Source organism: Nansenia antarctica, assembly GCF_963989245.1.
Source record: "Nansenia antarctica genome assembly, chromosome: 20".
Taxonomy (NCBI): domain Eukaryota; kingdom Metazoa; phylum Chordata; class Actinopteri; order Argentiniformes; family Microstomatidae; genus Nansenia; species Nansenia antarctica.
In genome coordinates this window covers 15272247-15297535 of record NC_137693.1, presented here as the reverse complement: position 1 = coordinate 15297535, position 25289 = coordinate 15272247, and the positions used below count along the sequence as shown (strand labels likewise).

The window sequence follows — 25289 nt, the reverse complement described above, 5'->3', positions numbered from 1 at the left end:
ATTTTAGTTTCTAATCTGCAGGCTTCCAGGCTTTCACATCAACAAGTTTCCTATTTTCATGGTCAACATTGTAGAAGACCGTGGGCTGGTATGAGATGTTTAAGGGTGTTTCCATACCAAGCCCAGTATGGAATAGTCAGGGTTCGCGCGCTGGTCTTAAAAAGCCTTCAAGTCTAAAATCCAGCAATCCGATTTATAAGGCCTAAGAAGGTCTCAAATTCCAGTTATTTGGTCAAAAAATTAGATGCTAGGTCTTGAAAATGAGATCCTGCAAGGAAATCAGTCCAACCACGTCTATTTACGCGGAAATGAATCAAGCTGGAACCCAAAAAATGCCAATTCGCTTCCTTTTTTGTCTGTATGGCAGTGAAATCCCTAATTTCATCACCTTGACGATGACAAAAAGCTATCAAACGGTGTCGCGAATAGGTCTAAAATTATATTCAAAGAGGTCTTAAAAAGGTCTTAAAAGGTCTTAAATTAGACTTGTTGAAACTTGTAGGAACCCTGTATGGTAGGACCAGTCAGACTCTTCCATGGTTAACGGATTGAAATACAAATGTTGTCCCATCAAAGGAGCGATCTCAACAACACGCTAGCCAGACGACTCCCTCTTCTTATCAGCCGGCCCAGGGTTAAATATAGTCTGATCTCCCCATGTGGAAGTGGTTTTTCCCCCGTTTTTATTTTTTTAATAGAAGGTATGGTTCAGTGAGTGCGACCTTTCCCTGGCTGCTCCCAGACGGGGTCAGACGGACCTTTTGGACTCTGAACAATGGCAGAGTGTGCATGGCCCCCTGCCAAGAGGAAGGTGGATTGTTTGTCCCTCGCTGGCCAGGGTGGAAACAAGGCTGTATTGTCCTCCTGTACGGGACTCTCCTTCTGCCCTCTCCTCTCTGAACACTTAACTCCTACGCCTCTGGGTGCACTGTATATTATTGCATTCCCCCCCCTCGAATATCTTGCCCTTCAAGCCCAGGATGGTTGACGGAGCTCTTTTAGATCAAGTCTAAAATCCAGCAATCCAATTTATAAGGCCTAAAAAGGTCCCAAACTTCAGTTATTCTGTCTAAAAATGAGGTGCTAGGTCTTAAAAATTAGCTCCTGCAAGGAAATCAGTCCGACCACATCTAGTTACGCGGAAATGAATCAAGCTGGAACCAAACAAAATGCCAATTCGCTTCCTTTTTTGTCTGTATGGCAGTGAAATCCCTAATTTCATCACCTCGAGGATGACAAAAGGCTATCATACGGTGTCGCGAATAGGTCTAAAATTATATGCAAAGAGGTCTTAAAAAGGTCTTAAATTCGACTTGTTGAAACTTGTAGGAACCCTGTATATAGTGTTCATAATGAGGGAGGCATAATGTGAAGGGTTGTTAGGATAGAGGGGTGGTGTATGGTCTGATCTTGAGCCTGAAGTGCAGGAGTAACCCTTCTGTTTTTGGGGCGTTCAGGAGCAGAACATCTGCCAGCGCTACGACCAGCTGATGGAGGCCTGGGAGAAGAAGGTGGAGCGCATGGAGAACAACCCCCGACGCAAGGCCAAGGACAGCCGCACGCGGGAGTACTACGAGAGGCAGTTCCCTGAGATCCGCAAGCAGAGGGAGCAGCAGGAACGCTTCCAGAGGTAGGGAGTTCATGATGCAGTACAGGTGTGTTATGATGCAGTACAGGTGTGTTATGATGCAGTACAGGTGTGTTATGATGCAGTACAGGTGTGTTATGATGCAGTACAGGTGTGTTATGATGCAGTACAGGTGTGTTATGATGCAGTACAGGTGTGTTATGATGCAGTACAGGTGTGTTATGATGCAGTACAGGTGTGTTATGATGCAGTACAGGTGTGTTATGATGCAGTACAGGTGTGTTCATGATGCAGTACAGGTGTGTTCATGATGCAGTACAGGTGTGTTCATGATAGGGCTGGGCAAACGATCAAAATTTCTTTTTTGATAATTGCAAGAATTAACGATCAATTGTCGATTAATCGATAAGCTTTTTTTTCATTAAAAAGAAAAAACTTTATTTGTGTTGCTATTGCACACATTCATTCATTCACATTCAAACTAGACACTACAGTCAGATAACAATCCTCTTAAACAAGGCAGTGAGTAGCTTAAATTGTTTAACTTAAAAACACATTTTACGTTATAAATAAAAATATAAAAAATAAGTAACTCACCATAGGAGCAGTAAAAAAACAGTTACTCACAAATAGGAGGATGACTGAAAACGTTAGTGTCCTTAAGAGCGTCCAGCTTAACTTAAATTTAAACTCCAGCGAGAGACTGTAGGCGGCAGGCCTACTGGTTCTTGTTCAGAAAGATGATCATGTAACATGTTCAGGGGTGAGAGACGAACGCAATCTGGTGACACGTGGACAAACTAATTTCCATTATTATTATTATAAAAAAATAAAAATAAAAAATAAAAATTACGATTATCGAGCTAAATATTTTGTGATCGACCAAGATCCTTATCGATCAATTATCGATCGTCGATCATTGATGCCCACCCCTAGTTCATGATGCAGTACTACCAGGTGTGTTCATGATGCAGTACTACCAGGTGTGTTCATGATGCAGTACCAGGTCTGAAGGCTGCAGGTGCTCTCTGTTGTACCAGGGGGTTGAATTCACCTCCAGTGAGGGGGGGGGGGGGACCTGATATGTGTAACCAGGCACTCAAATGCTACTACTGGTAATTAAAGCCAGTCACTCTTCTACCAGGACAGCTCACATTGTAAAGATATATGATATGTAAAGATATATATATATAAGAGATATGCTTAGCAGGTCAGTACAGGAGCACACTAGGTGGTGTGCAGCAACCTGCAGTGGGCCATCAGCTGGTTGTGTGTCTGCCCCAGGGTATTATGGGAGAGGGGGGGGGTCAGAGTCCAGCATCTGGCTGTTCCAGGCACAGAGGCTTTGGGCTTTCTCTGAAATCTCCAAGCAAGGGGTTGGAGGTCAGGGCTGTTTGTTTAGACTGCTAGGCCATGCACTGGGAAGTAAGCAATGATTAGGCAAAAAAAGGCTAGCAGATTTCTTCCCAAGATTCCTGCTTTGCTTTATTCATTTGTGTAACAAGACTCAATATGGGTGGGGCATGAAATGCGGATCAATTGTGTATTTGTGAAGCATTTTACTGTTGTACTTCATACTGTGAAGTATGGGCTTAGTCTGGAGTATGAGTTTAGTCTGAAGTATGAGTTTAGTCTGTATGAGTTTAGTCTGTATGAGTTTAGTCTGAGTATGAGTTTAGTCTGGAGTAGGGGTAGGCAACCTTTTTTATATGAAGTACCATTTTTAAAATTTTCTTGTTAGTCAGTGTGCCAACCACAATATCAACATTAATTATGACTCGACATCAAACCAAACCAAACAGACCAACAGATCTGCAATTTTATTCCACAACATGAACAACAATTTTCAGCAAAGAGCTATGTATGCAAAGCCATGTATGCTAAATAAACAGGCCTAACAGTCAACTAACTGAAACTTGAACAAAATGACCAACATAACATCTAAGACAACTAAAACGTTGTGATGCGTAGCACAACTTTAAGCAAATTGGTGCGCTCAATTTCTAACAAAGTTGCTAACTGCGCTCCCTATGGTTATCATTTTAATAAGTAGCCCTAACTGGATGGTGATTATACAAGGGTCTTACTTGTATGAATTATAATTTATATTTATATAATTATTTGGTTGTTACTTACATTTTATTCTTTTATTTTTTTTAGCAAAGAGCTATGTATGCAAAGCCATGTAAACAGTCCTAACAATCAATGTGATCCCTGGCCCTGTTTTCCTTTGCTCAACTCCATTATCTGGGGGTGGTACTTGGTCACTTTAAGTAACAGACAAACCGGTCCAAAACTTTCCCGCAGCTTAGCCACCTAACCGCACACTGGGTTCAACGTCATAAAGGGACCAGGTAATTTGATTGGACAAGAGGCATTCCATGAGTGCTGATCAGATTTCCAGGGCGAATTTACGAACGCAGCTAGCGAACAGAACACGAAAAAACCGTCAGATCAGATATATAAACAGGTTATTTTGATAAACTGGACACATTTTGGGAATATATATGGTTACTTTCTCACCTGAAAACATATTAAAACTTCATAAAATGACATGTTAACACTTGTATTGCCAAAATTACAGCTTTTAGCCAATGGAGGTTAAAATGGACGATTTAAATTGCCCGCTGCTAGCCGGTGCGAAATGCATTCTGGGAAAAAGGCGGTGGCTGCGCTTTTTCCCATGGGTTGTATGTAAAAAGACGGCGAAAAGGCGCTGAAGACGGCGCTTTTTTCAAAAAAAATACGTCAAGTGTGAACACCCCGTAACACTTGTATCGAATCGAATTCAGAATTTTACTTTGAAAATTGGCGCCAGAATACGACTCTCATGGAGTGGATGAGAGACTAGGGCTGCATTCGTAAATTCGCCCTGAGAGCGCCGGAGCGTCCCTGAGACCGCCTCTAGTCCAATCAAATTACTTGGTCCCATTGTGAGGTTGAACCCAGTGTGCGCGAATTTACGAATGCGGCCAACATAAAAAATAAAAAAAACATTCTCCCATTCTCACACTTATTGCTTGCGTGCCACTGTTTAAGCTGTCGCGTGCCACAGGTTGCCGACCCCTGGTCTGGAGTATGGGTTTAGTCTAAAAAGTACAAATGTACCCATTGTTCTTCATCACTTGTTGTAAGGTAAATTGAGTAGCCAAACCCTCAGAAGTCAGTGGGATGATGAGTTCCTACCACCAGGAAGTTTGGGAGTAACTGTACCGTTCTTTGGTCCTTGTGATTGTTTTTAGTTCAAAGGCTTTGGTGAAAACGGACCCTTAATTGGAAGTTTAACTTTCCTTATTTTAGAAAGTAGGTTAAGGAGAGGAAGGGAGGTGAGCTCCCCAAATCTTTAATGCTGAAAAAACAGAATTTGGCAGACCTGATGTTTCCCTGCTTTATGTGCAAATTTCCCAGGAAACTGGTTTGTTATAGCTCGATTTAGCTACCCCCCCCCCCACCTCCCTTTCCTAGAAGTAAAGAGGTGATAGAAAGTTCATGAGGTAGGGACACACCAAAGGATGGCACCGACCCAACATTGCTCTGTTTTGGGGCATGCTAATGGGTTAGCATGCTAATGGGTTAGCATGGCTGTTTAAGAAGATTCACTAAGATGTTTTAGATGGACATCATGTTTTGATATTCACACAGTTCATTTGTTTAGTCCTCAGGTTACAAACGACGCATCGAGGCTGTCCATAGGAAAACAACAGCGCATGCGTGTTGATCTGGATAAGAGTGGGACGAACAGGCAATTTAAAATTTAAACTACCACTTCTGTTGCTTCGATTGCGTATGTTACTTTGTTTACATAAAGGCCTGTGAGAACGCAAATCAGAGAAATAATTTATGCAACAATGTTGCAAACTCATCCACTTGCTCCGGCTTTCATGTGAGAACATGACCTTAATGTCGGTATCTTTTTCCTCTTCCGGTAGGGTCGGCCAGAGAGGAACTGGTCTCTCTGCAACCATCGCAAGAAGTGAGCATGAGATATCTGAAATCATTGATGGGCTATCTGAACAAGAGGTGGGTGTTGTTGACAATGTCTAAATGTTTCTTCTTCTTTTTTTGCCCTTGCATACACTTTGCATCACTTAACACTACAACAGCTGTGCCTATTTTACCTACTAGTAGAGCCGCCTTGGGGTCAAATAGACCCCCTTTTTAGAATGTTAATCTGCTATTTACACACAGAGGGCGCTTCTTTTTTTAGCCTGCCTCCTACACAGAAAAACTGCAAAACAGCTTTATACTATCTTATCCTGAAGTGATTTAGAAAATGTAAGGATACTGGGTGGTAGAACTAGTTTAATCCTGTCAGGTCTCTGTGTGATCCACATCCTCTCCTCTCCTCCTCCTGTCCATCAGAACAACGAGAAGCAGATGAGGCAGCTGTCGGTCATCCCGCCCATGATGTACGACCTGGAGCAGCGGCGCGTCAGGTTCTTCAACATGAACGGCCTGACGGACGACCCCATGAAGGTGTACAAGGCCCGGTCGTTCATGAACGTCTGGACCGAACACGAGAAGGAGATCTTTAAGGAGAAGTGAGCAATTTACCTGAGAGCTGTTTTAAAATAGTCATTTACCAAAGAGCTGTAATACAATAGTCATTTACCAAAGAGCTGTATTACAATAGTCATTTACCAAAGAGGTATATTAAAATAGTCATTTACCAAAGAGGTATATTAAAATAGTCATTTACCAAAGAGATATTAAAATAGTCATTTACCAAAGAGATATATTAAAATAGTCATTTACCAAAGAGGTGTATTAAAATAGTCATTTACCAATGAGCTGTGTTAAAATAGTCATTTACCAAAGAGGTGTATTACAATAGTCATTTACCAAAGAGGTATATTAAAATAGTCATTTACCAAAGAGCTGTATTACAATAGTCATTTACCAAAGAGCTGTATTAAAATAGTCATTTACCAAAGAGCTGTATTACAATAGTCATTTACCAAAGATGTATATTAAAATAGTCATTTTGTGTGCAGTTATATAGACAGCCCTTCTAATAGTGAGCCATAATTGATCAATATTGATGGGTTTCTATGATATTATCCTGTCTGTCATTCAAAGGGTTGTCTACCTTGTCTACCCTGAGAATGATCCTCATTCCGGATAAAGAACTGCAAAAGATGGCTCTGATGGTGTGAATAGAAATGTAGAAATGTATCTTTCATTGTTTTGACAGAATCAGAACTGGCAAAGGCAAGGCAGGGATAGAGGCCAATGGGAGTATCCTCCGATACGTTCAGACCTCTTGGCTAATGCAATGTGGAAAAAGAAAATCCAAAACAAATTAGTCCCCATGATGATTTTCATCCCCCCCACCACCACCACAAATCAAGTTCACTTGGAATGCGAGAATGTCTGATGTATTAAATGCTTTCAGAGAATGGAAAAGAGTTTACTGCAAGTCGGCCGCAAATATTGTTTATGAAGCCTAGTGGCATCCTGCTCAACATTGTATAATTTCCCTCAGCAGCAGCTCTGTGGTGACTGTTCTCCCTTACGTTCCACAGGTTTGTTCAGCACCCAAAGAACTTTGGCCTCATCGCCTCCTACTTAGAGAGAAAGGTGAGTCTTGCTGGATCCCCTAGTGATGTTTCCCAGTAGTAACCTCAGCTACATAGCTGTCTCCCTCCCACCCTGTTTATGAATCCAACAAACCCTAAAGCACATGGTTTGCATTTGCTCTCTGTTCTTGATGTCTTTTTTTGTTGTTGTTGTTGTTTTCGTGTGCTCATAACGTCCCGTTGTCTGTGTGTTGCAGTGCGTGTCTGATTGCGTCCTCTTCTACTACTTGACAAAGAAGAACCAGAACTTCAAGACCCTGGTGAGACGCAACTATGGACGACGGCGAGGGAGGAACCAGGTGGGTCAGAGTTCTGTGGTGCTGCTCGTTAGACCCGCTGCTATACATTTGATACGCTCGTGCAAATACAGGCCTACGAAATGTCTGGATGGGAATGATCGTTGACATAGTGTATGTATGGTGTTGCGATATATATAGAGTATAGAGTATATATATATGTTACGGTACATGTGGGAATACGGTACATGTGGGAAAACTAGGGTTAGGGTTAGGTGCTACGTCGACTTGGTACATGCTGGCATGTCTAACCCTACCCCTATCCCTAACCCTAACCCTAGCACCTAACCCTAACCCTAGTTTTCCCACATGTACCGTAACATATATAGTGTTTATTTCTAGTGACGTAGCGATTGTTTACCATCTCCAGCGTGTTGTCTCTGTAGCAGGGAGCCCTCTAGTGTACAAAGCTGATCCTGGCTGGTGCTCTCAGGTCTCCCCCTCCTCCCCCACTCCTCCTCAGCCCAAGGCAGCTCCTCAGCTCTGTGCGGCAGAACCACAGGGGCTTTTGAGGAGTGTGAGGTTTGGGGAGTGGAAGGCTCTTGATCTGTGGGTAAATAAGAAGCAGGCAAGAGGGGGCTGGCTGATTTACGGAGAGGGGCTGGGGAGCAGCAGACGCTCCCAGGAATCTGTTTTATCTGGTTGCCATAGTCGGGAGGCTCGATGTTGCTTTCCAGGGCCTGAGGAGGAGGAAAAAAAGACTAAGAAAGTGAGACTCTGAAACCCCACTCACTCGTCCTCCAGTCTCCGCCTCTCAACTGCCGAAATATGTTGATGCGCAGCAACGGTTTTTGTATTTCTTTTAATTTTGGGGGGCATTGTTTGTTCAACTGGCTATGGTCAGACACGGCTCATCTCTCCTGGATGCTGAGGGAGTGAGAGAGACGCTTTTATCGGGTGAGTCAGTCGCCTCCACTCTGACACACTTGATGCACACCCAAGGTTATCTTGTTGCTATGGTTTTGGGGGAACTTTTGCAGCTCTTGCAGAGTGTTTCAATATTGTTTTCTCTCAATCCCAGGAACGTGGTTTTAATGGAGTAGTTTTGGGCACATGCTACTATGTTTTTAATTGCCTAGTCAGCCGTCCTGAGTGTGTGTTCAACAAGGCTCGCTAAGCGAGAGAGAGAGAGAGAGAGAGAGAGAGAGAGAGAGAGAGAGAGAGAGAGAAAATAAAGATGCAGGCAGTAGTTGATGATTGAGTGTTTTCCATCGGGTCGGAGGCTGAATGTGGGTTAGCGTTACATAAGCGGTGCACCCTGGGGCTGGCGCTGGCACGGCCTCCTCTCTGGGTCGTCTCCAGCCAGGAGGAGGTGAGCCGGGGCCGGGCGGGCCGGGACAGGACAGGACAGGGTGGCGCTGCTCGCCCAGGGGGGGGGCAGAGTGCAACCTCTCCACTACTCAGAGATAAGGTGGGGGGGGTATGTGTGTGTGTTTGCGTGCGTGCGCGCGTGCGTGTGTGTCCGCACGTGTGTGTGTGCGTGCGTGTGCATGCGTGCGTGAGTGTGCCCGTGCGTGTTGGCAGAGAGGTCTTTGAAAACAATACTAAAGGTATCATCATTGTCCTCACATCGACATCAATTGGGAAATCAATGACTGACGTCTCTGGACAAGGGAGACACACCCTCCCAACACACACCACAAACACTTATTTAACAGGTTAGGTTTTGTCCCGCATCACCCGTGGCCCCTGTGTGTTTTCCCCTTCTCTTCTCCGCACCTCATTGATACCTCTGTGTGGAACATTCTGTCTCTGTATGGACCCGCCCCGGCCACACACAGAGGTCACAGCCGGGGCAGAGCACCAGCGGAGGGAGCGGGACCGCAGCGAGAGTTAAAGGATGTGTGAAATAGAAAGCCGCTGTTGGCATGCTGCTGTATTACTACCGCCTGTGTTCGACCAATCAGGTGACCTGTGTCCCTCTCTCTACTGGATTTCCCCCGCTGATTACCTTCATCACCTACCCTGCTGATTACCTTAGTCAAGCTTATCTCTGCTGGCCTGGGAGCGCCGCAGGGTCAGGGCGGAGCTTGTTGTGGACTTCTCCACTCCTAAGCCACTATAGGTGTGTGTGTGTGTGTGTGTGTGTGTGTGTGTGTGTGTGTGTGTGTGCGCGCGCCTGCGTAGTACACTACTAGTGTTTGTGTGTTCAGTGGATGCTGCTGCTACTACTCGAGTGCGAGTCTGTCAATGAGTGATTATTGTCTGCCCCGGGAAGAGCAGCCAGACCCAGAGAGAGTAGATGACTCTGGCAGATTTCAGTCTGGTACTCGCAGCCCCACTTCCCCCTGGATCATCTGATTTGAGATCCGTCCTCCAGCAACAGAGAAGCTCTCTGTCTGAGAGCCAAGAGGACAGATCACAAGTTTGGCTCTGGCCTCTCTGGATGCATGTGTCCAACTATCAGCAGTTTGATTCCAATAACCAGAGAGATTATATTAACCACTTCCTGGTCACAATCGCCGTGACCCTCTAACATGTTTTAGACATTTATTCTTTAAACATTGAAGTGAACTTGGGATAATATATATATATATATTTACCGGTATGTTTTTTTTTAAAGCAGTTTAAAGTGCATTGGGATCTAAGGGGATAGGCCAGTGAGGTTTAAGGCTTAAACTAGAAGTGGCCCATTAAGAGTTAAGTGAGAACGGCCTTGTCACTCGGTGAAAAGCAGCTCAGAGTGAACGTAGTTCTGTTCCAACCAGGCTGCTGCTGGCTGGAGCTTTTGTATTTGCTGAAATTCCCAAGAGGCTGTGTGTAGAGTGAGTCACAAAAGAGAGAGAGAGCGAGAGACAGAGTGAGGGAGAGAGAGAGGGAGAGGGAGAGAGAGAGAGAGAGAGAGTGTGAGAGTGTGAGAGTGTGAGAGAGAGAGAGAGAGAGAGAGAGAGAGAGAGAGAGAGAGAGAGAGAGAGAGAGGGGAACAAGACTAACTGAATGTTGTGAAATGGAAAAAGAGAGAGAGAGGGAAAAAAAAACACAGATACAGTCTGCACTGGCAGCTCGTATAAGATGTACGCTCGCTCGCTGTGTTATTAGGTTTTTCTCCGTTTCCTTTTTTCATTCCCTCCCTCAGCAAAGACACCCCTCTTAGTAAACGCAGAGTGGTACATCCCAGCGGTCTGACAGGCCCAAAAAACTTGCTGTGCTGCTGCGAGTGCCAATCAAAGAGGAGCGCTCGGCAGGGATTACCTTGAATGACCCCGAATAGATTAGAGTGTTCATGTGAGATGGGAGATTCTTCAGGAGGCTTAAGCAGCCTGATGACACGCTTTCCTGGAATATGTGCGGCGGTGCCGGGGCTAGCCAGCCCTTCTAAGGAGCCCTTCTGTTACGGCGCTGTCCTGCCTCTGTGCCGCTACCGTTAACTACCGTTAAACCGCTGCTATGGAGACACCGGGGGTCCGGCCAAACTTACACCAGCAACGCCCCATAGGCTGTGGGTCGCTCCGGGGCAGAGGGGTTTAATGGCCAGCAAATTAGCTTGCAGGTATGTCGCTGGCTTTGAAAACTAGTGCTCCCTTATTTTCTCTTTCTCTCTCTCTCACTCTCTCTCTCTCACTCTCTTCCTCTTGCTCTCTCTCTCCCTGTCTTCTCTCTCTTTTTTCTTTTGGTTTTCTTTCTCTCTCCCCTCCCTCCTTTCAGTTGTTTTGACAGCCAGTTCACTTTGCTTTTCTGCAAGTCGCAAACTAAGCATGAGCCTGTTCATAATGTGCATGTAAAAGTTGCAACAGGCTGGACAGGGTTTGTGTGTCAGTTCCTGGTTTTTCTGTGCTGTTGCACAATAATAGCTGCATGACTGCGCTGTCCCTGCCTGATGATGTTGCTTGCACAGATGTAGATAGTACAGACAGACACAGACACTTCAACCACTCTGTTTACTGTTGTTGAGACAGTTTGAATACTTTTGTGCCATGTTTTTATTTGTCATGACCTGGGTCTGACCTAGGAAGCAGCTGAAGTGTTTGACCACTGGGCAGGTGTTAAAGACATGCTTCAGATCATTCTGGGCCTGCATGGTCAATGTTAAGTTTGTACAAATAGAATCTTTTTAATCGAGTCACTGCCTTGCCTCGTTCAGCCATGGAACCCCCTAGTTTATCATTGGCAACATGTGTTATCGTCATGGCAGCCATTTTCGCTACATGCAGGTCTCTACATCGACTCAGTGGAATCCCCACGCAGACCGCAGGCCACGCGACAGGGCCTGTTGTTTCTCATGACCACTATTTTAACTGCTGACTGAAATGATACAAATTCTTCAGTTCAATCACTTGAATGCATTTTCTTTTTTTTTGCAATTGCGACAGTCAGGTTGTTCCACTTCTCTGACGCCTGGTGAGCGTTAGTGGGCTTCCCCTGCACGTCTTCTTCTTAGTCGCTCCGCTTGGCACTTTCATTCCTCAAGCAGATCCAATTAGCCTTAGTTACTGATGCCAAATGAGCCTGGCTCTCAACACCTAGATGACCAGGTGCCTAGTTGGCACTGGCACAGTGAACCGGATCAGGACAGGCGGTGGAAAAGCCAGTGTGTTTGTATCTGGCTGGCTGTCGTTGACCTGGGCTAGGATGGGCTGGATGTGCTGCAGGGACATTGTAGTATGTTCTTATGTTCTTCTAGTTGTGTCATTGGTTGGTGAAAGCTCAAACCAAACTGAGTTGTTGGTGGGTAGGTAGTGGTGCGTAGTAGTAGTAGTAGTAAGGTCAGTGTTCTCTAAGATGGCTTTTCTTCCTCACTGGAGTTGCTAACAGGCAGTGTGAGATTCCTCCGATGACCCAAACTCAAGCCTGTGGTAGGAAAGGGGAGATTGGCTTGTGGCTTGTCAGTTTCTGAACTTAAACAGGTCTAGTGAATCAGCAAAAGAGGGGGGAAATTAAAACTCGAAATATTCGGGGCAGTCAGGAAAAATCCTTAATCTAAAAACATCACAAACCGCAGAACCACAGGGCTCCATTGAGTTTTGGAAAGCCTCTGTGAGTTAGCACCAGAGAAGCATGAGGAGGGAAGGCAGGCAGGAATGCCATGGTGTTCCAACGGCCTCCAACACAAACACAGGCGCTTGGCTCCCTGACACCTCCAGCACGGCCTTGGTGTGGAGGACATGTATGGTGAGAATAACCGTGTCTCCTCAGCCAAGCGGTCTGTACGGACTCTCTGCACAAATCAAGGTGTATGAGCCTCCTCCGGCAGGGTCGTATTGTGGCAGGGATGTGAACGGATATGAACGGTAGCTCGCCTTAGTTGGGGGGAAAGCTCATCCTCATCCTCTTCCTGTTTTTATTTTTTTGATTATTTATTTTTTTGATTATCTCACACTCTCCCTTTTTCTCTCTGCCTCGTTCCCTCTCTCTCCTGCCACACCATTGAGTTTTCAGCATTCCTTGGCCCCATCTGGTACCAGCATGGGATGTTTGGCTTGGCATAGCCAGACTTGTTCCAGCACAGCACTTTCGTGGAACAGTCAGGGGGAGGGGCCGTGTGGTGTCCCGCGCCAGCAGGGATGATAAAGAATGCTTCTCTGTCCTCAATCATTCTGCTGGACTTGTCTTCAGATCTCCCCCAGAGTTATGTTGTTTTATGCTGCTGTTTTCTTTTTCCTTTTCTTTTTTCTTTTTTTTTCTTTTACAATGGAAAGGCTAAACAGAGAATGAAAAAAAAAGTCAACAGTAAGGTACCTCTCAGAGGCTCAGTGATTATTTGTTACTGGTTTCGTGGTTTGTGATAGGCGGCTGGAAAATCATAGTTTAGTCTTATTTGGTTTTTTTGTGTAGGCTCATGTGATTGTAGTTGTCATGGGCAGGTTTCATGATTTAGTCTATTGCCTCTACTGCCTCTTATGAGGGTCAAGTTCATGTTCCGAACACACTCACTCCACCATTTCACTTTCATTCTCTTCATTTTGTCATGTGGGACCTTTGTTCGTCTACACTGCTTGAATATTGGGAACAATGCTTGTATTATCTGCGTGTGTGTGTGTGTGTGTGTGTGTGTGTGTGTCCAGTCCTGTAGACGCTCCCTCATGTGAAGATCATCAAAGGAGACCTCAGTCATAATCTTATCTGCGCGGGGCATGACCAGGCTGTTAAACTCCACTCTCCTCTCTTGTCCTTTTGCTTTTCTTATCTTGTTAGCTTGGAGGAAGTTGTTCTGTCTCCAGGGTGAATAACCTGAGGGCAGCAGCTCATCACATTATTGCATTCTGCTGTTAACTTCCTGGGCCAGTCTGCTCTGGGTCTAAATAATAAAGCAGACCCCTGGTATCCGTCTTTCACAGTGAACTTCTAGCTGTCTCTATCTGGGAGTCAGTGTGGGGCTGGACGATGGCAGCAGCCGTGAATGTGTGAGCAGGAAAGTGCAGTGGATGGCCAGTAAGGTCTGACGTCAAACATGGATGTGATGATGGATGGTCTGACGCTCGGGACTTCTATTGATATTGGTGTTTCATACCGGTTCCTTTTCCAAAGGGATTTATTGTATCGCTCCATGGTGATGCCTTAAAAGGGAAGTGGGTCAAAGGGAGCTGTTTTAGCTGGGAGCCTCAGTCACTCAATAGGAATCCAAACACAGCCAGGATTCACAACTAGAACATGAATGAGCAATGACTTGAGGTTTTTGTTAACTATTTGGCTGAGATGGAACTCTGAGATGGAACTCTGGGATGGAACTCTGGGCATCATGAGCTTGCATGGAGGCTTCTGGCCTGAGATGCTCCTAAGAGCATCCTAAATGATCCTAAGAGCATCCTAAAAGCTCCTAAGAGCATCCTAAAAGCTCCTAAGAGCATCCTAAACGAGGACTCTCGTCTCTCCAGGTTGTACACATGTTTAAAGGTCAAAGTAAATGAAGTATGTGTTTTCTTTCTGTTGTTTTTCCAGCAGATAACACGTCCCTCACATGAAGACAAGGCCGACGAAAAATCCGAAGAGGACAAATTAGAGAAATCGGAGAAAAAAGAGGACGAGGAGAAGAAGGAAGAGGAAGAAAAAGATGAAAAGGAGGAATCCAGGTATGGTTTGAACAACTGTAGGTTTGTGTCTGCGTGTACACATGTCGTCGTTCCCACAGGTGCTGCTGTTAGAGTCAGCCTCGGCCCAAACCCCCTCTGAGAGCTCTGAGGAGGGTATGTTGCTCCCAGTAAATGGAAGCCTTCACTTAAGGCGACAGGAATTCTGGAGCCTTATCACTGGGATCGGCATCCCCACTTAAACGTCGTAAATCACGTGAGAGCAAACCAATGCCCTCTCTCTGGCGTGCCGTCCGATCGGAACACTGACCGCTTTCCTGTTGTTCCTGCCATTTTTAAAGTCAGGATTGTATTCCAATGCTCCTGAAAGGACACATGTACATCAGAACGCTGTTGGCTCGGATGCGACGGCATTCCTCCCCGAGACCTGGCCCGCGTTCCTGCCTGCTGCTCACGCTCGCTCCGAGGAGAGCTCAGAAGCCATCTTGCCACATTAGACAGACGCCCGCCTGCTTGTTTACCCAGCTGGCTCGGCGGCCAAGTTAGTCATGTCCAACCGCCGAATGATAAACGCAAGTAGTCGTTAAACAAACAAAAAGGCCTGTCGGTGGACGTCCCGGGTGACTTTCCAATGCCTTCGGCTGTGCAAAAGAATACAAACGCTGAAAATCGAAACCCTCTGTGTTAGCAACTTACTTTGTTAGTACTCCTACCCCCCATGCTTCAGTTTCAAGTTTGATACGTGTCCCTTCTCTCCCTTCTCCCCCCCCCCCCTCACAGGGACATTGGCAAAGACAAGTGTGACGGCGGGGAGGACGAGGACGGGAAGGAGCAGAACACGCCGCGTGGCAGGAAGACTGCCAACAGCCAGGGCAGGCGCAAGGGACGGATCACCACGCGCTCCATGGCCAACGAGGCTGCCTCTGTGGCGGCGGACGAGCCTCTGCCCCTCGCCCCGGAGCCGGTGTTGCCCGAGCCCCCTCAGCCCCCCAAACCGGAGCCCGCCCAGAAGGCCATGAGAGAGCCCGCCACCAAACCAGCCCCGGTAACCGTGGACGCGAACCGAGGTAAGGCAACCCGTGGATGCAAACCTAGATAATTGGCAAAAAATGAAATGCGTGTGTCTATGTGAGGACAGAGATGTGTGAAGTGTTGGAGGGCTTTGAGAGCTGTTTGAGAGCTGTTTGAGAGCTGTTTGCGTGTGTTTTGTAAGGGACAAATAGTTTCTTTCGATATCTTTCTTGCCTGAAACGGCACAGAGGTATTCTTCTATGTGAGCAAGGACCTTATAGTTCACAGCTGGAGAACAGGACAGCACGACACACAAGACTAAGCAACGCTTCCCACAAACAAACGCAGCTGAAACACACCTCAGATTTCTAGAGAGGAAAACTAGCCCTTGTTTGCGGGGGACTGTCGTTGCTGGTCGGTTCAACAGGTTCAGATTATTATCGCTCCCCCGCTCCAAGACGCTGTCACACAGCCTCTCCTCCGCTGTCCGCCCACCCGGGGGCTCAGTCTAGCCTACACAATCACCATGGCGATGCGGTGTGTCTCAGGTGGACCCGTTGTCATGGCGCTCTGCTGTGTAACCAGCAGGTATCAGGCGCTTCATTTGTCCTTGTGTGCTGAAAGGGCTTGTTTGATGTTGGCTTTCTGTTGTCAGTGCAGGTTCAGGTTCGAGTGCTCGGTGGTGTTACTAATGCACGGCTAATTGTACATTGTACCCTGCCTGTCCTGTCTGCACCTTTTCTCCCTGTCTGTCTGTCGTGTTATGTAAGGTCTGACCCCTAATTTGATTAGCCCTCCTTCCAACCCCCCATCCCCCTGACTCGTTTAGAGAGAGAGAGAGAGACAGAGAGAGAGAGAGAGAGCGCGATAGAGACAGAGAGAGAGAGAGAGAGAGAGACAGAGTGACAGAGAGAGAGAGCGCGATAGAGAGAGAGAGAGAGAGAGAGAGAGAGAGAGAGAGAGAGAGACAGAGAGACAGAGAGACAGAGAGAGAGAGAGAGAGAGAGAGAGAGAGAGAGAGAGAGAGAGAGAGAGAGAGAGAGAGAGAGAGAGAGAGAGAGAGAGAGAGAGAGAGAGAGAGAGAGAGAGAGAGAGCGAGAGAGAGAGAGAGAGAGAGAGAGAGAGAGCGAGCGCGAGTAGAGAGACTTTCCAGCAATCCCCCTGGTTTTCTCAGAAGTGCACCGGTTGCCGAGGCGAGCCATCTGTCTGTCTCGCCTGGCTGAGCTGAGGCCAGGCAGGTCTCTCACTGCTGACACAGAGGGGACAGCAGAGCGCTGGCTTGATCTCATTACGTATCTGTGTTCAAGTCACAGGAGGGTCACTGTCGTGAGTACGGGGGGGGTTCTCTACCTCTAGGGCACCCTGTATTTCTACCTACCGTATCTTCAAAGAGGCTGCGAGAGAGAGATTAATGACAACCCCGCCAGAGTTAAACAGTCATGGGGAAGGGCGGATTAGGCGGACATGTGAGTGTGCCACGGGAGCAGGGGACCGTTTGTTTGAATAGATTTAACAGACTGTGTGGCCCAGAGACGCGAGGTAGCGACCCGTCTAAACAGTGAGAACGGATCTCCTCGTCTTTAGACGGAAAACTCACATAAATGTCAAGGGTTCATCTGCAGCTATATTTGTCCAAATGTTTACACAATCTCCACTGGTCCCATGGAGTAGAGTGGGCCAAGGTTCAGTCCCAACCCCCCCCTCCCTTGAGTGTGTTGTCGTGTTCTGTGAATATGGCTGGTGGTGGGTGGGGGTCAGCGTGGCCAAGCAGAATGTAGAGGGTGGGGGCTGGTTAGTGGTAATGTGGCAGTGAGAGGGGGGAGGGAGGGAGGGGAGGGGGGCCGGGGCGGGGGGGGAGGGCTGTCTGCTGTTCTATCTGTGTGTTTGTCTGTCCAAGGCCGTTTCCCGAAGAGGGAGGCGAGTCTCTGTACTCCTCCACTGTCTGGAGCCAGATCAGCTGACAGGAGGCCCCTCCCCTTGTGGGGGGGGAGGGGGGGGAGTCGAGGGAGAGAGAGAGAGAGAGAGAGAGAGAGAGAGAGAGAGAGAGAGAGAGAGAGGGAGAGAGAGAGAGAGAGAGAGAGACCCTCTGAATGTAAACAGATTATTAGATTAGTGGCTGTGAGAAGGAGGCGGCTGAGGAGTGGACTCTCCCAGGGCTGATGAGGCTCTCTCTCTTCTCTCTCTCTTTTCTCTCTCTCTCTTCTCTCTCTCTTCTTCTCTGGTGGTTCAGCAGGCGCTGTCGAGAGCGGGGAGACTTCTCGCTGGACCGAGGAGGAGATGGAGGTCGCCAAAAAAGGTAGTTGATTTATTTATTCATTTCTCTCTCTCACGCTCTTTCTTTGTCACTCACTAGCTATGTCTCTCTCCCTCCCTCTGCCCCCCCCCCCCCCCCCCCCACCACCCTTATCTGGTTTTATCCCACTCCCTGCCTTTTTCTCTTTCACACACACACACACACACACACACACACACACACACACACACACTGACTGCTTAACTGGAGGCTTTTAGGCAAAGACGGAGTGTGTGTGAGAATGATTTCCCCTCCTAGCTGCGGTGCTGTGTGTGTGTGTGTCTGCCCCAGCAGTGATCTATTAAGGCCAGGGATGAAGTAACAGAGCGTGAGAGGTTGGGGCTTTTCTCTAAAGATCGTCTATCTATTATTCACCGGCACACTTTAGCCAAACCCTCTGGATGCTGCAGGACTCTCTAAAGTTAGATTCTTTTAAGAGTGTTTTTTTTCATTTATTTTTTTAGAAAAGCTTCAAAGCGTTTCCGTCATGTCCTATGGCCGCGAACTGCATTACTGTGATCACTGGTTGCGTCACACTCCCATGCAAGTCTGACCCCAACCCCCATCAGCCCATACCTCTCAGACCCACACACTCCCTCAGCTTTGTCTGTATAGGCTGTTACAGCAGGGGCCCGCCGGGGCTGAACTCATTGGACTGGAGAGAGTAAATAGAGGGATTAATCTGGATTAATTTAGGCTCTCTTGGGTGGGTTTGAGGATTGGGTTCTGCCTCCCTTGTACAGGAAGACATGGTGGTTCTATGGTTCTCTCCTCTTTTAAACATATCTGTATGTCAGTGGTCAGGTCATAGGGAGTAGCTAGCCTCTACCTCTGCTTTCCATCACCTCTGTGAATTACACATTTCCTAGTAGTGGTTCAGGTTCGGTGGTTTGTGCACACAAGCATGTACAGCCAAAACACTGCTGGGTGAAAAACAACAGGTCTAGTAGATACTAGATAGTAGACCAAGGACTGAACCACCAAGGACTGAAATGTGACATTATTCCAGGGGGGCATGGAGGTAGTTTTAAAGGCTGCCACTCTCATTGGTTGGGCTGAGGTTCAGATGCTGCCAGAGTGGTCTGGTTAGAGTTAGGGGGGCCGTTGTTGATGTTGAGCTTACAGTTGGATCAGAGGGGGGGGCCTTCCAGAAGGATTCTTAAACATATATATATAATTATCTTCTTGTAAGCTGCAGGACTCTGATAGGCTGTGAGGAAGGGGACGTCTGGTCTCGGTGTGTGTTAGTGGTGGGCTCAGGAGCTAGAGCCGCCGTCTAATGATCGCAAGGTCGGCGGTTCGATCCCCGGCTGGCCAGGTGTCTGTGTCCTCGGGCAAGATACTGAATCCCAAATTGCTCCCAATGAGCGGGCCGGCGCCTTGCATGGTAGCTTGCCGCCATTGGTGTTTGGAATAAGGCGCTATGTAAGTGCAGTCCATTTACCATTTAGTGGTGATATTGTAGAACCTAATTATGAAAATGGATCAATTGGGCTCAAATGTCATTGTGACCACAACTTAGGGGGAGTGGAAAGATGGATAATATCAAAGGTGCATCATCAGCGACTTTCTAAATTGAACACCTGGAGTCCCAGTGGCCTAGTTTAGGAATGTTCTTACAATCACACCTATATTAGCTATTAATAAAGTGAGTCTCATTTCTATAACACCATCAGACTTGAAATCCTCACTTCACACTAATATCAGTTCTGTCCAAACGTCCTCATTTATTTGGATGGGGCTTTGTCCTGAGCTCTGTGGAGGGTTGTCAAAGCGCCAGTGTTGTTTAGCTCAGAGAGCAGCAGTGTTCTGTAGTTCAGAGAGCAGCAGTGTTCTGTAGTTCAGAGAGCAGCAGTGTTCAGGAGAGCAGCAGTGTTCTGTAGTTCAGACAGCAGCAGTGTTCAGGAGAGCAGCAGTGTTCTGTAGTTCAGACAGCAGCAGTGTTCTGTAGTTCAGAGAGCAGCAGTGTTCTGTAGTTCAGGAGAGCAGCAGTGTTCTGTAGTTCAGGAGAGCAGCAGTGTTCTGTAGTTCAGAGAGCAGCAGTGTTCTGTAGTTCAGAGAGCAGCAGTGTTCTGTAGTTCAGAGAGCAGCAGTGTTCTGTAGTTCAGAGAGCAGCAGTGTTCTGTAGTTCAGTAGAGCAGCAGTGTTCTGTAGTTCAGGAGAGCAGCAGTGTTCTGTAGTTCAGAGAGCAGCAGTGTTCTGTAGTTCAGACAGCAGCAGTGTTCTGTAGTTCAGAGAGCAGCAGTGTTCTGTAGTTCAGAGAGCAGCAGTGTTCTGTAGTTCAGAGAGCAGCAGAGTTCTGTAGTTCAGAGAGCAGCAGTGTTCTGTAGTTCAGAGAGCAGCAGTGTTCTGTAGTTCAGACAGCAGCAGTGTTCTGTAGTTCAGACAGCAGCAGTGTTCTGTAGTTCAGAGAGCAGCAGTGTTCTGTAGTTCAGAGAGCAGCAGTGTTCTGTAGTTCAGAGAGCAGCAGTGTTCTGTAGTTCAGAGAGCAGCAGTGTTCTGTAGTTCAGAGAGCAGCAGTGTTCTGTAGTTCAGAGAGCAGCAGTGTTCTGTAGTTCAGAGAGCAGCAGTGTTCTGTAGTTCAGAGAGCAGCAGTGTTCTGTAGTTCAGAGAGCAGCAGTGTTCTGTAGTTCAGAGAGCAGCAGTGTTCTGTAGTTCAGAGAGCAGCAGTGTTCTGTAGTTCAGAGAGCAGCAGTGTTCTGTAGTTCAGAGAGCAGCAGTGTTCTGTAGTTCAGGAGAGCAGCAGTGTTCTGTAGTTCAGGAGAGCAGCAGTGTTCTGTAGTTCAGAGAGCAGCAGTGTTCTGTAGTTCAGAGAGCAGCAGTGTTGTGTAGTTCAGACAGCAGCAGTGTTCTGTAGTTCAGAGAGCAGCAGTGTTCTGTAGTTCAGACAGCAGCAGTGTTCTGTAGTTCAGACAGCAGCAGTGTTCTGTAGTTCAGAGAGCAGCAGTGTTCTGTAGTTCAGAGAGCAGCAGTGTTCTGTAGTTCAGAGAGCAGCAGTGTTCTGTAGTTCAGGAGAGCAGCAGAGTTCTGTAGTTCAGAGAGCAGCAGTGTTCTGTAGTTCAGAGAGCAGCAGTGTTCTGTAGTTCAGAGAGCAGCCAGTGTTTAGTTTAGTTCATTAGTTTATTATATCGAGGACAATCCAAATACACGAAACACATAAAATACAGTAAAAAAGGCAGCGTTAGCCTAGTCGGCTAATTTTCAGCTGAAGTCCCCGGCCAGTTGCAACATGGCATCCTGAAAAGTAACGTCATAAAAACACGTGGCTGAGACAAGGTACCCCAACATCACACTTGACAAAAAACTCAAGTAAGCAAGCTGAGGTGATTGCAAGCGGCTACAACAAACACCACATACACACTTATGGGGGCAGCGACATTTCAAGCACATAGAAGCCACAGGACAATTACAGGCCACACAACATTAAGCACTTACAAACAGCAATACATTAAACAAAACAAAACATACAAAAAGGCATTATGGAGAGGCAGCACAGAGAGGGATTAATGAGGACAAGTATAGTTCTGTGTCAGCCAGGCTTTCATGTGTGTTGTGAAGGTGGAGTAAGTATGTATGTCTTTGAGTTGGTTGGGTAGTGAGTTCCAGTTTTCTATTGCTATCACTGAGAAGGATTGTTTACTGAAGGTGCTTTTCCTGAATGGGAATGTTCTTTAGCTCAGGAGAGCAGCCAGTGTCCTGTAGCTCGGGAGAGCAGCAGTGTCCTTTAGTTCAGGAGAGCAGAGAAAGGCGGGGAGGCAGGGGTAGAACCAGAGAAGGACAGAGAGGCAGGGGTAGAACCAGAAAAGGACAGAGAGGCAGGGGTAGAACCAGAGAAACGCCAGAGGAGAGACACCTTAATGTCAAAGGTAATCGTCCGCCCTTCCAGTCCACCGCACCCACTAAGCGCACGATAAGTCTATTAAGCATCAATAGGTAATTAAGACCATTAAAGCAGATTGTGAGCCTTGTCGTGCGGGTGGAGTCGGGGCAGGCCATTGCGGTATGGATCCCTGGGGTGCAGGGTGTGTCTGTGGAGATGGACTTGGCAAGGTGGGGTTGTGTTACTATGCAGGGTAATACACCTGTATGATACGCAAACTTAATAAAACACTACTCAATAGAATTACACTTGTTCTTTTGATGTGGTCCTCTTGCACTGCCTCTGGTATCTGATCATTCAGTACAGTTTTTTGTCGGAATTCGATGTTTCCCATTTTATTCGTTTGGTGTGCCTGACGTTTATGGTGTGATTTCCATCTCAATTGTGTTGTCTGGTTATATGGTTGTCCATATCGTTAGCCTCGTAGCATAATTACATATCGTTAGCCTCGTAGCATAATTACATATCGTTAGCCTCGTAGCATAATTACATATCGTTAGCCTCATAGCATAATTGCCTAAGTCGTGCTTCACTTGTGGTCAGCCGAGCCCATCTTTGTATGTAGTGTAAAAAATACCTGTGTCAAAGAGATGACTTGGGCAGATAGTGGTTTTGGAATGTAACAAGCATTCTGATAGGCTGATGGCATCATAGGCAATAATGCCCAGTGAATCAGCAGTGTTAGGAGAGTAGAGTTAGGCAGATATCTACATTTGGCCAAAATATGACTTAGGCTATTATGCTATGAGGATAACGACGATATGGCTGTAGTCCCCTCGTTGTTCTGGGTCCCCCCAGCTGAGTGTCTCTCTCCCCCCAGCTGAGTGTCTCTCTCTCTTCCCCAGCTGAGTGTCTCCCTCTCTCCCCCAGCTGAGTGTCTCTCTCTCCCCCAGCTGAGTGTCTCTCTCCCCCCGGCTGAGTGTCTCTCTCTCTCTCCCCCCAGCTGAGTGTCTCTCTCTCCCCCCAGCTGAGTGTCTCTCTCTCTCCCCCAGCTGAGTGTCTCTCTCTCTCCCCCAGCTGAGTCTCTCTCTCTCCCCCAGCTGAGTGTCTCTCTCTCTCCCCCCAGCTGAGTGTCTCTCTCTCCCCCCAGCTGAGTGTCTCCCTCTCTCCCCCCAGCTGAGTGTCTCTCTCTCCCCCCAGCTGAGTGTCTCTCTCTCTCCAGCTGAGTGTCTCTCTCTCCCCCGGCTGAGTGTCTCTCTCTCTCCAGCTGAGTGTCTCTCTCTCCCCCCGGCTGAGTGTCTCTCTCCCCCCGGCTGAGTGTCTGTCTCTCTCTCCCCCAGCTGAGTGTCTCTCTCCCCCCGGCTGAGTGTCTCTCTCTCTCTCCCCCCGGCTGAGTGTCTGTCTCTCTCTCCCCCGGCTGAGTGTCTCTCTCCCCCCGGCTGAGTGTCTCTCTCTCTCTCCCCCCGGCTGAGTGTCTGTCTCTCCCCCGGCTGAGTGTCTCTCTCCCCCCGGCTGAGTGTCTCTCTCTCCCCCCGGCTGAGTGTCTCTCTCTCTCTCCCCCCGGCTGAGTGTCTGTCTCTCTCTCCCCCAGCTGAGTGTCTCTCTCCCCCCGGCTGAGTGTCTCTCTCTCTCTCCCCCCGGCTGAGTGTCTGTCTCTCTCTCCCCCGGCTGAGTGTCTCTCTCCCCCCGGCTGAGTGTCTCTCTCTCTCTCCCCCCGGCTGAGTGTCTGTCTCTCTCTCCCCCGGCTGAGTGTCTCTCTCCCCCCGGCTGAGTGTCTCTCTCTCTCTCCCCCCGGCTGAGTGTCTGTCTCTCTCTCCCCCAGCTGAGTGTCTCTCTCTCTCCAGCTGAGTGTCTCTCTCTCTCCAGCTGAGTGTCTCTCTCCCCCAGCTGAGTGTCTCTCTCTCTCCCCCAGCTGAGTGTCTCTCTCTCTCCCCCAGCTGAGTGTCTCTCTCTCTCCCCCAGCTGAGTGTCTCTCTCTCTCCCCCAGCTGAGTGTCTCTCTCTCTCCCCCAGCTGAGTGTCTCTCTCTCTCCCCCAGCTGAGTGTCTCTCTCTCTCCCCCAGCTGAGTGTCTCTCTCTCCCCCAGCTGAGTGTCTCTCTCTCTCCCCCAGCTGAGTGTCTCTCTCTCTCCCCCAGCTGAGTGTCTCTCTCTCTCCCCCAGCTGAGTCTCTCCCTCTCTCCCCCAGCTGAGTCTCTCCCTCTCTCCCCCAGCTGAGTGTCTCTCTCTCTCCCCCAGCTGAGTGTCTCCCTCTCTCCCCCAGCTGAGTGTCTCTCTCTCTCCCCCCAGCTGAGTGTCTCCCTCTCTCCCCCCAGCTGAGTGTCTCCCTCTCTCCCCCAGCTGAGTGTCTCCCTCTCTCCCCCAGCTGAGTGTCTCCCTCTCTCTCCCCCAGCTGAGTCTCTCCCTCTCTCCCCCCAGCTGAGTCTCTCCCTCTCTCCCCCCAGCTGAGTGTCTCCCTCTCCCCCCAGCTGAGTGTCTCCCTCTCTCCCCCAGCTGAGTGTCTCCCTCTCCCCCCTGAGTGTCTCTCTCCCCCCAGCTGAGTGTCTCCCTCTTTCCCCCAGCTGAGTGTCTCCCTCTCTCCCCCCAGCTGAGTGTCTCTCTCTCTCCCCCAGCTGAGTGTCTCTCTCTCTCTCCCCAGCTGAGTGTCTCTCTCTCTCCCCCAGCTGAGTGTCTCTCTCTCTCCCCCAGCTGAGTGTCTCCCTCTCTCCCCCCAGCTGAGTGTCTCTCTCTCTCCCCCAGCTGAGTGTCTCTCTCTCTCTCCCCAGCTGAGTGTCTCTCTCTCTCCCCCAGCTGAGTGTCTCTCTCTCTCCCCCAGCTGAGTGTCTCTCTCTCTCCCCCCAGCTGAGTGTCTCTCTCTCTCCCCCAGCTGAGTGTCTCTCTCTCTCCCAGCTGAGTGTCTCTCTCTCCCCCAGCTGAGTGTCTCTCTCTCCCAGCTGAGTGTCTCTCTCCCCCCAGCTGAGTGTCTCTCTCTCCCCCAGCTGAGTGTCTCTCTCCCCCAGCTGAGTGTTTCTCTCTTTCCCCAGCTGAGTGTCTCTCTCTTTCCCCGGCTGAGTGTCTCTCTCTCCCCCCGGCTGAGTGTCTCTCTCTCTCCCCCAGCTGAGCGTCTCCCTCTCTCCCCCTGACAGGGCTTGTAGAGCACGGGCGCAACTGGCCGGCCATCGCCAAGATGGTGGGCACCAAGAGTGAGGCGCAGTGCAAGAACTTCTACTTCAACTACAAGCGACGACACAACCTGGACAACCTGCTGCAGCAACACAAACAGGTACCACCGTCCGGCAGCTCCCTGAATAACCAACTGTCTGTGTTCCGGAAGTTTCTGTGTCTCTGTTGGAACATGAATATCTTATAGCGTATTTTGTTGTTTTCCTGTGGATGAGTAAGTGTTCTGAACCTGACGTCTGTGTGTCTGTGTGTCTGTACCTGACGTCTGTGTGTCTGTACCTGACGTTTGTGTGTCTGTGTGTCTGTACCTGACGTTTGTGTGTCTGTGTGTCTGTACCTGACGTCTGTGTGTCTGTGCCTGACGTTTGTGTGTCTGTGTGTCTGTGTGTCTGTACCTGACGTCTGTGTGTCTGTACCTGACGTCTGTGTGTCTGTACCTGACGTCTGTGTGTCTGTACCTGACGTTTGTGTGTCTGTGTGTCTGTACCTGACGTCTGTAGTACAGACACACAGACACACAAACGTCAGGTACAGACACACAGACGTCAGGTACAGACACACAGACACACAAACGTCAG

General features: G+C 48.3%; 1 protein-coding gene across 1 annotated transcript in view; it reads left to right on the top strand.

Annotated features, from left to right (window-relative positions):
* ncor1 (nuclear receptor corepressor 1) overlaps positions 1-25289 on the top strand; it is a 72209-nt gene that overhangs the window by 22154 nt on the left and 24766 nt on the right. The window contains exons 10-18 of the mRNA XM_080549872.1: positions 1458-1630; positions 5518-5608; positions 5951-6129; positions 7114-7168; positions 7365-7466; positions 14340-14470; positions 15209-15495; positions 17670-17735; positions 24675-24811. Of these exons, the coding sequence (XP_080405998.1) occupies positions 1458-1630; positions 5518-5608; positions 5951-6129; positions 7114-7168; positions 7365-7466; positions 14340-14470; positions 15209-15495; positions 17670-17735; positions 24675-24811 (1221 nt within the window). The remainder of the gene's footprint in view (positions 1-1457; positions 1631-5517; positions 5609-5950; positions 6130-7113; positions 7169-7364; positions 7467-14339; positions 14471-15208; positions 15496-17669; positions 17736-24674; positions 24812-25289) is intronic.